Source organism: Heterocephalus glaber, unplaced genomic scaffold (genome assembly GCF_053883595.1).
Source record: "Heterocephalus glaber isolate CG9 unplaced genomic scaffold, H.glaber_assembly_v1.0 deba00001452, whole genome shotgun sequence".
Lineage (NCBI taxonomy): Eukaryota > Metazoa > Chordata > Mammalia > Rodentia > Bathyergidae > Heterocephalus > Heterocephalus glaber.
The window spans coordinates 15,209,713-15,223,393 of record NW_028258302.1 but is presented as its reverse complement, the minus strand read 5'-3'; the positions used below and the strand labels follow the sequence as shown (position 1 = coordinate 15,223,393).

General features: G+C 47.8%; 1 protein-coding gene across 2 annotated transcripts in view; it reads right to left on the bottom strand.

The window, feature by feature from the left end:
• Slc9a1 (solute carrier family 9 member A1) overlaps positions 1-9,818 on the bottom strand; it is a 54,646-nt gene extending 44,828 nt beyond the window's left edge. Inside the window, exons 1-2 of one of the 2 annotated variants that reach the window (XM_004850693.4) lie at positions 8,681-8,815; positions 3,915-4,077 (exon numbers count right to left, since the gene is read on the bottom strand). In XM_004850693.4, coding sequence (XP_004850750.1) covers positions 3,915-4,023 — 109 coding nt within the window. In that variant the 5' untranslated portion in view covers positions 4,024-4,077; positions 8,681-8,815. Of the gene's footprint in view, positions 1-3,914; positions 4,078-8,680 lie in introns of both variants that reach the window. The other variant, XM_004850692.4, reaches the window with a different exon arrangement.
• Positions 9,819-13,681: the final 3,863 nt, after the last annotated feature.

Below are 13,681 nucleotides of genomic sequence, written 5' to 3'. Positions count from 1 at the left end.
CCAGGTGCCAAATAGCCTCTGGACCTTTTTCTCCCTTCTCTCTTCGAAGGCAACCTGGTTTCCAGTCTTCTCCAGGCTCTAGGCAGGGACTCGTCTCCCCACGGAAGTCTGTCACATCATATGCTCCATCATTCATTCGTTCCCCAAATATACGCAGGAAACTTTCCCTGAGCGAAACACAAAGGAGAAAAAGAACACACCAAGGTCCTATCTTCAAGAGGCTTATGTTATCATGGGACCTGGGTACTAAGTATAGCCACCCTATCTAATTCCCTTCCTTTCTTTAAGACTCTGCCCAGGGTTCCATCTCCTCAGAGAGGCCTTCTCTAACCACGCAGGTCTCAGGGACTGCCTGTTTCCTCTGAACTTTGCTGCTCTGCACATATCCATATCCTGTCTCATCTTGACAGGTCCTGAGCAGACTGGAAGCACCTACTGAGCAGGGCCTGGGTTTCACTCTTCTTCATTCCCTACCAGCCACAAGTTAAATGCCTGCTGGCTGTTCACAGTCACAGTGCCTCTTCCACTTGAGCTCTGAATTATCTGCTCTCAGTCCTGGCTGGCCAGCACACAAATACAGCTTCACCTCTGTCTCACACACAGCTGTGATTTCTCTCCTCTGCCTTTGGTGGCCTGGTCTCAAAATGGCTCAGCACTGTGGAAGGGCCAGTCTGGAATCAGAGGTAAGTGTTCCCCAAGGGTCTAGGGAGGGGGCATAGAAACAGAACTTCTCACCCTGAACCTCAGTCACAGTTGCTTAAGGACATATCTTTTCAGGAAAGAGCTTGCTAGGATAATCTAGTGAACTCCCTGATGTTAGTAAGTACTACTGGCACTCAGGGTTCCGATCTAATAAACCCCAAAACTGGCCCTTTGGGGCCTCACTGGATGACCATTAGGGGGAAGAAAATGAAATCAGCATGATCCCAGAGAAGGGGGGCAGCCCACTGATCCAGGCCCAACCCAAAACTTAGTTCAGTTAAAATTAGATTAGCCCATAAGATTAAAAATACCCACATATAATCACGGGCCGCCTTAAAGTATCAGTTGATGTTTATTGGCATCTAAAGAGATGGTTTGGCCCAGTGCGGTGTGTGCAGACAACCTTGGGGAGACACGTCTGACTCAGACGTTTGCAGGGGGAGTGAGAGCTGCGAGGAGGCCCACACTGGCGATGGATGACTCAGGAATAACCCAGGTCCTGGCTTTGCTGAGTGAGCCTTCTCAGCCTGCCTCACAAGGAAAGGGGGCAGGTGGGAGGTTGACAGGAGGAGGAGAGGAGGAGGTAGGCCTGCCTCCTGTGTGCAGGCTGCCATTCCCAGAGGGAGTCCAGGGCCCCTTAGCTTCAGGTCCCTGTCATTCCTGTGTTTGTCAACACCAACCACCTCTGAGATGGTAAACACTGTGGGATTTGGAGTGGGTCATAGCTTTTTCCCCAAACCCAAAAAGTCATCCACTGAAAACAGCCAAACCTTTAAACCTTCCCAGTTCAGAATGATAAGGGAGAAGTTAAATTTCTGAACTAAAAGGGTCCTTGAAGTCAGCATAATGATGAAAAGTACACAGGCTCTAAAGTCAGATAGATCCTGGCTTAAATGCCAACATTTTCTAGCCTTTGAAACAGGAACTTAATAAGCAGCAATTAATTTACAAATTTTTGGGGGGGGGTACTGGGAATTGAACTCGGGACCTTGCGCTTGTGAGGCAGGTGGCAGAACCACTGAGCTAAATCCCTGGGCTGATTACAAATTTTTAAAAAACATATTACAAATTAGGGAACAGTCAAGCATGGTGGCACATACCTATAATAGCAGCACTTTGGGAGGCTGAGGCAGAAGGAATACAAGTTTGAGCCCAACCTGGGCAATTTAGTTAAGATTCCCTCAAAAAAAACCCCCAAAAAACAAAAAAAATGGGCTAGAGATATAGCTCATCCCTGGGTTCAATGCCCAGTGCCACCACCAATAAAACAAAACAAAACACCCTGGAATTGAGCTTCCTTCGCAGAGGAACTAGTGTCCCTCCTGACAAGCATTCAGGTCTCCAACATGGTTATATCTGGTCTTTTACTCTCCTCAAAGCCCATTCAGATCGAGGGTTCTCCTTGACCCTTATAGTAACCCAGCAAGTTGGCCAGATAGGAAAGAGGAGGGGGCCTTGGATCAGAAGTCCAAGAATTATTATATGACCTTAAACAGGTCACAGCTCAAGACTTTCCTTAGATGTAAAAAAAGATTAAATTCCATCGCTTCTTGGCCTTTTGGGTAAGAGCAATTGTAAAAAAAGACTAAATCCTACATATGCAAGTGTCTTGGAAACAAATCACAACACTAATGAGAATTACTACTAAACATCTCCTGCCTTGTAGGGCTAAGAAAGTTGTGCCACCTGCTCCCATCACAAAGGCTGTCTCTCAGGAGATCATGTTGAGCACTGAATATAACTAAAAGCAGCCCAGAACTCAAGGAGGTCACACTATCAAGGTTAGCCACAGCCTGCAGGCTACAGGAAATCCCCTTTTAACAGTCCCTCCCCTGCCCAAGGAGGAAAGAAGCAAGCTCTGGTCAGAAAGCTAAGAGGGCACCAACAGAGAGATCATAGGCAGGGTTACCACCTCAGAAGAGGAACAGGCCCGGCCTGACCACAGGATTTGTGTACACCCATGCAGATTCCATGACAAAGGACAGACCCAAAGCCAGGCACAAAACACCTACAGCTTTCTCAGGAAGAATGGGTTCCTGCTGTGGACATCTGTCCCCACCACCACCCAGAGAGAGTCCTACTGTCCTAAAATGCAGGTGCAGTGAGTTGGGAACCACTCCTTAAGGGCTTTGTGCATCTACTCAGAGGCAGGCGATGCAGCTGCACCCCCACAGGAGGCTATGCCAAGTCGTGAACAGAAAATACATAGCAATTCAGCATCACTGAAGATAACCCTTGAGCTGTTTCCTCATCTGCAAAACAGAGAGTGCCTTTAACACATGATTTTACTAGGAATTAAATGAGATTACTTTTATAAAGTACCTGACACTACTCTGTAAATACCCAATAAATGTTAATTATTAATATCCCTCCCCCTTCTGACAGAGGAGATGTCACAGGGCAGGCCAGGCCTAATGCCAAAGCTGTGGATAAACAATAAGGGAGAAGGGTTTTGGGGAAAAAGAGGAAGCAACTGTTAGGGCTGGAGTGGGCTAGGAGGACTTCCTAAAAGGGGAGTACTGTAGTTTAGATCTTAGACATCTCCCAAAGGCCCATGTGCTAAAGGCTTGGTCCCCAGGGTGGTGCTGTTATGGTAGGAGGCTGTGGAAACTGTAGGAGGTGGGTTCTAATGGGAGGTCTTTAGGTCATTCAAGGGTGTGTCGTGCAGGGGATTTGGAGACCTCAGCCCTCTCCTGGCCATAAGGTAGGTAGCTTGCTCGGCCACACCCCTGCCATGATGTACAGCCTCATCCCAGGCCCAAAGCAATGGGGCCACCCAACCATGGACTGGAACCTCTAAACCACGAGCCAAAACAAACCTTTTCTTTTAATGAGCTGATTATCTCAAGTTTTTGGTGTCATGATAGACACCAAGGCTGACTAACATAGGGAGGAATCTGAGAGGGCCTAAAAGCTGCTACAGTGAATTGGGTATCCCCAAATCAATCTCTACCTCCAACAGTATCTTTACCTCACTGATAAGGCAAGTTGGGTTCAGAGAAGGGAGATATATGAACCCAGAGTCACACAGGTACTGAGAGGTAGTGTCAGGACAGTCCCCAGGGTGTATGACCACATCTTGCCTTTGTACCTGAGCTGGTTGGGAATGAGAAAAAAAGGTGTCTCATGGGTGGTCAGTTAAATGAAGCCCAGGCCACATGACCAAGCTAGGCCCTTCAGGTGTCCTGACACTCCTGGCATGTATATCTTACCTGATGCCTTCCTCTCGGGCCCAGCTGACCTCCCCACAACTGTCCTGCAGTCAGTCAGCTGTTTTCCCAAAGAGAAAAAGTCCATCTCTTTCTTTTTAGAGAGTCCCATCTGGGCTTCTTGAGATTGTTTCAAGGTGACCTTTAAGCTGTTTCTTCCTCTCTCCTTTTGAAAAAAAAAAAAATAGGAGAAGCGAGTTCTAGTCTAATTTGTTGGATTGTTTTTGTTTTGTTTTGTTTGTTTGTTTTGTGGTACTGGGGATTGAACTCAGGACCTTGTGCTTGCCAGGCAGGTGCAGTGCCACTGAGCTACATCCCTATCCCTTCTAGTCTAATTTGTATAGGAAACCAGTTGCTGGCTCCAATATCCATGCATGTGAAGTGGGCAGTAATGACCCTATTTCTCCTAGTCACAGACTAGTTCTAAAGAGGAAATGGCAGGACATATCTTGCAAAGACCAAAACCCGAAAGCTCTAAGATATAAAGGGACAAAAGAAGTCTTTTTTTCGTCCCCGGTCAGGACACAAGATGAATACCTGCTTTATGGGTTCTTGGTAACTCTGCCAGGAGTTTCAGGTCAGGAATATGGGCAAACAACACAGGGGAGCTGCCAGCAGTGAGCTGAGTTACCGTGAAGTTCTCCCAGGAACAAGCACTTCCCTGGGAGTCAGATGAACTGGGACAACGCAGAATTTATGCAGAAGCCAAACCAGTGCGGTGCAGAGGCAGTGGGAATGGCTCTACCTTAAGGCTCAGGTACACTCTCATAGTTACCCCAATAGTCCAAATCCTTTTAGGCCACTAGCCCCTCTCTAACAAGGAAAGACAAAATCCCTGATGGCTGGAGGGAGAGAAAAAAGGCCCAGAGAGGGGAAATGATATGCCTAATGTCACTCCAGGCCCCAGCTTAAAGAGAACCTAGAGGCATCTATTACTCTAGAACATCAGCTCTAACTGTGCCCCTCCCGCATCAGTCTCTGCAAGTGTCTCCTTGACGCTGTGCTCCCTGATCAGAGTAGGAAGATGTGCACACAGCACTTTCCATACTTACAAGGAGGGGCAACTTGCAAGGGAGGCAGCTGCCACTGCTGACAAAATGAGGGCTCCGACATAACTCCTACCCACGCTGGGGTGTCAAGAGAAAAGGCAAGACCCCAAAATAAACTCCCAGGCACTTGGGTATCTGACAGTGCAGAGGGAACTTGGTCTCAACATCCCAGCCATATCCCCCAAGGCAGTTGGTGCCATCTCCCCTCCTCCAAGACCAGCTTGACCAGCAAGGGAAGGCAGCTCAAGTGAAAGAATAAAGTAAGTTGGACAGACATCAAACCCTGAAACCTTTCGGAAGGGCATCCAATGGCAGTCTAGAGTTGAGATATCTGTGATCTTCTAACCTTAGAGGAAGACTGTAGGAAGCAGGGAGGCAATTAATTGCCTTAACTGGTAAAAATATGAATATGATGGGCTGGGGATTTAGCTCAGTGGTTCCACTGCCTGCCTTGCAAGCGTAAGGACCCAGTTCGATCCCTGGTACCAAAAAAAAAAAAAAAAGAATATGGTAGCTGCTGTTTACTGAGTGCTCCCTGTATGTACAAAGTCAGCTTTGTATGTATTCATTTATATCACTGTATCAGTGCACTACAGATAAATATTACTCCTGCCCCTTTTTGAGGGAAGGGTGGTATTTGTTTAGGTTTTGGCTTTTTTTAAGTGCTGGGAATAGACCCCAGGGCCCTGTACATGTTAGGCAAACATTCTACCACCAAGCTACATCCCTAACCCTTATTTCCCATTTCATACTGAGGAAACTGAGACTTAGGGAGCATTAAGTGGCAGTGGTAGCTGAATTCTACACTTCAACCTCAATTCTAATCTCGATTCTACACTGCAGGGCGTGGGGGTGAGCTTTCTGAGCTTTTTGCCTCCCCCCACCACCATGTGGTACAGAAGATTGAACCTAGGACCTTCTGCATGTTGGGCAGGCACTATCCCCAGTCTTTTTAAATTTTATTTTGAGACAGTCTTACTAAATTGCCCAGTCTACCCTCAAACTTGCAATCCTCCTACTTCAGTCTCCTGAAAATCTGGGATTATAGGCAGGTGTCTCTACTCCTAGGGACCCTTGAGGTCTTTTGGTCACCTTCTCCTCTATTCTCTTTCTCAGGGTGGCCAGATGCTAGGGCTCTTCTGTTTTCCAAGTCAGAAAAATGCTTTTCCAGCTGTGCATGGTAGTGCACATCTGTAATCTCTGCACTCTGGGAGGCTGAGGCAGGAGGATCACAAGTTCAAGCCCAGCTTGGGCAACTTAGCAATTGAGACCTTATCTTAAAAAAAGAAAAAAAAAGGGCCGGAGATTTAGCTCAGTGGTGCTTCTGCCTGCCTTGCAAGTGCAAGGTCCTGAGTTTGATCCTCAGCCCCCCCGCCAAAAAAAATAAAGGGCTAGGGGTTCAGTACAAAGGCCCTAGGTTCAAACCCTAGTCAAAACAAAATAAAACAAAACAACAACCAAAAACCCCAGCAATTATAAAAAATGCCTTTCCAATACAGAGACACAGGCTTTTTGGAACTGCAAAGGTCTTCTTACCCAGCCTCTTTACTTTACAGTGGAAACACTGAGGCCCAAGGCTGAGTGATTTGCCTGGGTTTCCAGAGTCAGTGGAACACCAGAAATGTCAGACCTGCAAAGGGCCACAAAGATCAACTGCAGGGCAGGGAGGCCTGACTGCCCAAGATCAGAGGAGGAGGGATGAGAAGCCAGGTTTCCTGATTTCTAGACTGATACTTTGCCACTGGACCATCTCTGGTCTCCAGCTGCCTGGGGTTCAAGACCCAGCACTCTGATGGTGACAAAGCAGGCCAGGCCCAGCCTGCTCCCATTAGGACAAGAGACCTCAGGCCTGCCTAGAGAAACTTCAGACTACAGAGTGGGGTCTCTGCGGTCATGCCTTCATCCTTCCAGCAGGCACTGAAACTCTGTGTGTACCGGCACCCAACCCCTAGTACAAGGCCAGGTACAGCTGGGAGGTTGGGGGGGCTGGAGGGAGAAGACAATTTATACACAACACTTCTGAGGTCTCTTTGTGATTTCATACAGGCAAATGACATATCATGGTCACTTCAGATTCTCACAACAAATTGAGACATAAGGTTTCATGACTCAACTGATACAGTCAAATAGCAGTTAAGATTCTTGCCATTTCACGAGAGGGAGATCTGCAGAAAGGGGCCCAGCTGTTCAAGGTCATATATTTATGTCAGAATCAGGCCACACTGTTCCTCTTTCCCAGTCCTTGATTTTTTTTTTTTTCCAGTAAACTGGCTACCATCAGGTATAGGTGTTGATGACCCAGCTTCCATGACCAGGCCCCACCACTGTGACCCGCTCAGCACCAAAGCCTTGCGCCAGAGAGCCAACTCCTGGGTCTGTCAAAACAGAGGCACCACTTCATTCCTGCAGCATGTCCCACAGCCTGCCCCACACTAATCTGGCATCGGCACTCAGCTCCTGCATGTCCTTGGGAAAGCTGCAAGGCTTCCTGCCAACAGTCTCAAACTCCCCAAACCCAAATCTCCAGGCAAAGAGGGGACTAGAGTCCCAGGACCTTGAGCCTTCTACAGCTATCTAGGGACAGGCCAAAACAGCAAAGGCAGCTTGCAAACCCCCCTTTGGACACCACTGCCAGGGGCTTCTGGGCTATGCAGGCTCAGGTGAGCTCCAACTATCACCCAGCAGAACAGGGTGGTCAGGCTGGGCAAGGAGCCCAACCCTCTGGGAGGGAACAACTTTTTTTTTTTTTTTTTGGTACCGGGGATTGAACTCGGGTCCTTGCCCTTGTGCAGCAGGCGGCTAAACCACTGAGCTAAATCCTCGGCCCCAAGGGAACAACTTTTTTATTTCCTTCTCCCCAAAAGAATATTTCAAAGTCTCTTCAGAAAAACCACCCAGTGCCCCCCCCCCCAAAAAAAAAGAAAAAGAAAAACTCTGTACCTCTCCTACTTGAATGAGCAGTCAATGTCATGGTCAGTCCAGACGGCACACTGAGACACAGCTGGGTGCCAACCTTGGGTCAGACCTAGCTTCATCCTCCTCCACTCTACCACCACCTTCAAGACAACCTTCAAAAATTCCCATAAACTGTACAAAAGATGACATTCCTGGGCCGGATACTGACTCAGGGGCTTCTAACCAGTCTGGGCAGACAGAACTGGCAGATAACATTGTGGGAATGAAAGAGGGTGAGACTATGGAGTCCCTTAGTTTCCAGCACACTTGTAAGTCTCCTGCAACCAGATCCCTGCAATACCCAAACTCCTCAGACAGACCAAGTAGGAATACAACCTGGAACACCCTCTCGTGAATCAAGTAGTAAACTGCACTGGTTGCTATTGACAGAGTAAAAGGTGACACTTGCTAGAAGATACTCCAGTCTTACACACACCTGGGTGCCTGGTTCCTCACTGGGTCTGGCCCAGCCAGACAAGACCTGCCAGGCCTGGAAGCCTTGCTGTAGGTACATAGTTTCAGACGCATCCCATCGAATCCTGCTCTCTCTCCCATCCGTAACGGTAGCTTCAATCTTGGGAGGCCTCAGACCTCAGAGGACACAGAGCTGGAGTTCGAGAAAGACCAAGATGGCAGAGTGGAAGCTGTCTATGTTACAGGAGTAGTTCAGCCCCTTAATCTTGGGCAGCCTCAAATATTAAGAGATGGGGCAGGAAGCTCACCAGTCTGGTGGCAGGACAGCACCATCAAGCAAATCGCACTTACCTATCTTCATGAGGCAGGCCAGCAGGATCCAGAGAGAGATCTCAAAGGGTGTGCGCACGTGTGTGTAGTCGATGCCCAGGACTGGGAAGGCCTTTCGATGCTTTGGGCCATGTTCGACAGAATGGTTCACAGGATAGCTCACTGGGTGGTGTGGTGTCTCCGGTGGGGCAGTGGTGACATCCCCAATCGAGCGTTCCCGAGGTGGCTCTGAGCCCGGGATGGTGCTGGCAGTAGGGCTGAGGACAGGTAACAGGCCCACCAAGGCGACCATCACCAGCAAGGAGGGGAAGATCCGAGGCAGGGCCAGCCCCCAGATGCCAGACAACCTAAGTATCATTCTGCTCCCTCAGCCCAGCAAGATCTGAGACATAGGTAGCAGGGGTCAGTAGGTGGGAGAAGAGACTGAAACAGTCTCTAGGAAAAGTCCATGTTTTAGAGTGGTACTTTCCTGCAAGTAGTCCCCTGGGGGTGGAGGGAAGCTGGGGTCACAATCTTAAAACTGCAAACTAGGGAAGTGGGAAAGGACACAGAACAGACCACGGAAGACCAAAGGGTCTGGAACTTCAGACCTGGGAGAGAGGAATAGGAGCAACTGAACCTAGCGACAGAGGAAGGGACAGGATAGGCTGGACCCAAGGCAAGGAAAAGGAAGAGGAAAGAATGGGAACTTTGACTGAGGAAAGTGACCGAGGCGCTGGGATTCGGCGAAAGGAAGAGGTAGGGAGCCTGCGCTAAAGGAAGTGGAACGAAGAGGGCGAGACCCGCTCCAGGAAAGGAGGGAAGGGGCTGGAAGCCTAGCGTGCAAGGAAGGAGTGAAGCGGGAAAGCGGCCAGGAGCTTCCACACCCAGAGGAGGGCCAGAGTCCAGGTGCGCCGGGCTGAGAATCCGGGGAAATGGAGGGTGGAGGGAGGCGGAAGGCAGAGGAAGACGGCCTGGCGGGAAGTTGCTTCGGCGCGGGCTGGGGGCGGCTCGCGGCAAGCCGGCAGCAACAAGCCCCTCCTGGCGACCCCAGCGAGGCGCCGCGCTCTGCCCGGCCCAGCTGAAGCTCCTTCACGACCTGCTCCAGCTCCCCTACCAGTTCTAACCTGTGCGGCAGCGGACTGATGCCTCCCTGAGCCCAGCACTGCCACTTATAGGCACCAGCGAGCAGCCGGCGCAGCAGGCTAGAGGGACCTGTCGGCGCCCGCGGAGCACAGCGGCCCCTGTCGCCCAGGAGAAGCCTCGCGTAGAAGAGAAAGTAGAGTCAAAAATGGCACCAAAAAAAAAAATCCGGAATCTACGGAGATTCTGACACGAGTGAAATACTATTGTTTACAAAGCGCTTTCACATCCACATTTGTTGACTCATGAGGGCATACCAATAATTCTGTGAAGGACATATTACGTACATTCTTCATGTACCGTGTGACCTTTAGCACATTACTTAGCCTCTCTGTTTCACAGCTTGCTTGCTTTCTTTTTCTTTCTTTCTAAGGTTTCAAAAAAACTATTAACATGCATTTTGCCTGTCTTAGCCAATCAGATTTATATTTTGGATGTTTGACTTCATTTCACAAAGTTTGTAAGAAAGACTGAAGAAGATGAAGAAAATTTAGTTAAAACTTTTGAGTTTGATACTTTTGCTGTATGTTCCAGGTTCATGGTTCCACAAACCTTGATGAAGTCTCCAACCAAAAAAGGAGGTTAGGAAAGATTTATCGGAAAAAAGAATAGCTCCTGGATTTCCAGGAGGGGGTCCCAAAGGGGTGGTCCTGTTTCACAGCTTTCTTATCTGTACAGTGGAGATAATACCACAGTAGTACCTCTATCAGAGCGATAATATATTCTATGTAAAGTACTTAGAATGCACCCTAGCACATTACTTTACACTTTGCATTTTACAGAGGAGCAAATAAGCAGAGACTTAGCTACCCTGTAAGTAGTGTATTAGTTTGCTGGGTGTGCTGAAATGAAATACCACAAACTGGATGGCAGAAATATATTGTTTCATAGTTCTAAAGGCTAGAGGTCCAAGATCAAAGAATTGGCAAGGTTGATTTCAGCTGAAGGCTGTGAGGAAGAATCTGTTCCAGGCCTTTCCCCTACCTTCTGGTGCATGGCTGGCAATGTTTGGCATTCCTTGATTGTGTCAGAATAACCCCAATTTTCACCTGGAGTTCTCTGTGAGTCAGGATCCTAATTTGCCTCTTTATAAGGACACCAGCTGGGTTGGATTAGGGGTATACCTTAACGATTTCATCATAACCTGATCATCTTCAAAGACCCTATTCAAATAAGGCCACCTTCACAGGCACTGAGGGCTAGGACTTCAATTTTTTTGGTGGTGGTGAGGGTGTGCAATTCAACCCACCACAGTAGTGGAACTGAGAGTTAAACCTATGGTGATGGTGTCATATAACTGTAATCCCAGTGCTCTTGGAGGCTAAAGTGGGAGGATCACAAGTTTGAGCCTAGCCTGTGCAGTGTTAGTGACTTAGCAAGACTGTGTCTCAAAAATAAAGGAGGGCTGGGGATATAGCTGGGTGCTGGCAGCAAGTGCCTCCTGCTGTTGTAAACCTCTGTCCTTCCTGCCCTGTCGGGGTTGGAGAAGACTCTACTCTTTCTATCCAGGATGTAGAGAAGTCACTGCATGTGGTCCCTCATCTTGGGACAGAAATGTTCCCTTTCACCCTCTCTAGCCTCCCATCCCTTCCCTTCAGGGAGTCCTTCCTATTGTCTGACTGGAATATGGGCTGAGGCAGCAGGGAGGGAGGGGCCTCCTCAGCTGGGGCACCTTGTGAGAAGGGCCTCAGGAGATGTGTGGAGGAGCCCATGTCTCAAAATAAAAAAATTTTTTTAAAATCAAAATAGTTGTATGTGTAGTTCAGCACAAAGCCCCTGAGTTCAATCCCCAGGTTTAAAAAAAAAAAAAAAAAAAAAAAGATAGAAAAGAAAACCTGGGATCCTGCTTCAAAGATTTAAATTCAATTGTTCCAGGATAGTGCTCCACTGAGTTATGGGTGTTTTTTCAAAAGCTCTAATGTATAACTAGGGCTGAGGAGTTTTTTTGTTTTGTTTTGTTTTCAGTGCTGGGGATCAAACCCAAGGTTTGTACATGGTAGGCAAGTGCTCTACCACTGAGCCATACCCCCAGCCTGGGGTAAGAATTTTGGTTTTTGGTGGTGGTACTAGGGATTGAACCCAGAGCCCTTTCTTTTTGGTACTGGAGATTGAACTTGGGCGCTTGCTCTGCAGGCGGTGGCACCACTGAGCTAAATCCCCGGCCCCTCTTTTCTTTCTTAAAACAAGATTTCACTAAATTGCTAAATTGCCTAAGCTGGACTCCACCTTGTGCCACCATACCTGGCTTCCAGGTAAGAATTTTTGAAATCACTGAAATGCTGTGATATTTTGCAAAAGACTAAATTAAGACCAAGAAAGTCAAAGTCAAGGTCACAAAATGATCTCAGAGAGGATCAGTTCAGTGTAACAAATATTTTCTGGGCCTCTCAACAAGGTTTTGGCTTGGCTCCAGCAATACAGATATAAGACATGAAGTGAAAGATGATACTGTTTAGGAGAGGGCACAAAGCACATCCAGGGCTTCTGAGTGCCAGTGCTGCTCTATTTCTTCACTAGGTGAGAGTACAAAGGTTCCATAGAGGCAGATGTTGTGTGACAACTCATCTAGTACTCATGCTTCATGCAGTTTTCCCTACGTGTGTTTATCCTTCCACATAAAGGATATTACACAAGGATATGATGGTAAATGAGCATGAAAACACTGAACTGAGCTCTCTGTACCTCACATTTTCTAGGCATAGCTCCAGCCCCCTGAGAGATGATAAAGGGCCAGAAAAACCTTCAGAGAAAGCTAGGGCACTTCTTTCATCTGGGAGCAGATGAGAGGAGAACATCAGCTATAATGGAAGTAACGAAAAAGAAGGGCATACCAGGAGTGATGGCTCACATCTTTAATCCCAGCACTTGGGAGGCTGAAGCAGGAGGATCCCCAGGAGTTAAGTTCGAGACCAGCCTGGGCTCCATAGTGAATTCAAGGCCAGCCTGAACTACATAGCGAGACTCTGTCTCAAATCAAAGAGAGGAACAGCATTTCAGTCAAGGATCAGAATGACAATAATGCCTCACAATTGTTCAGCCCTTGATAATTCACAACCATTTGTCCAGATCTATCAATGATCCAAGTCCTACTGCATAGCGAGGACTCAATATGTCATAGCAAATATTCTTATTCCCTTTTTACAGATAAAAAAAACCAAGGCTCAGGCATATGAAGACATTTCCCCCAACATCACACAGCTATTAGGAAACAGATGCAGGACATAAATCAGGCTCCTAACTTGGAGTCCAGTGGGTTTTTTCAAAACACCAAAGGTTCCCTGTAGAATAAAGAAAAGAGGGAAAGGAATGGCACTAGGGGAAGGAGGGACTTTCCACAGGTGCCCTGGGGCCAGAATCACAACACCTGCACCTTTCCAGTCTGGAGAGCAACTTTCACTGATGTAGTTTGATTTCCCCTCTCTGAGTCTCCCTCTCCCTAGTCCTGAATGAGTCCTCGGGTGCCAGCCTGAGAGGTAGCAGATCCCAAGAGGACCAGGAAATGTCTCTGAGCTCCTACAAGGCCTGAAGAAGGCTATAAAAACATGACAATACAGTAGTGCCTTGGTATTTGTCATTAATTGGTTCCAGGAGGTTCAACAAGTATCAAATAAGAGTATCTAACAAATTATTTGGGTTGGAAAGGGGATCAAGTCACGAGGGAATTGGCACTGACAAGTTCTAGTTTGCACGTCACATACCAAACAAAAGAGCACTACGACAAAATTTTTGTGTCAAAATGTGCCGGCCAGGCCTGATACCATAGGCCTGTAATCTCAGCATTTGGGAGGCTGAGGCAGAAGAATTGCTGCAAATTTAAGGCCAGCCTGGGCTACGTAGTGAGTTCAAGGTCAGCCGGAATTACAGAGCAAGACTCTGAAAAAACAAAAACTAGTGCCAAGT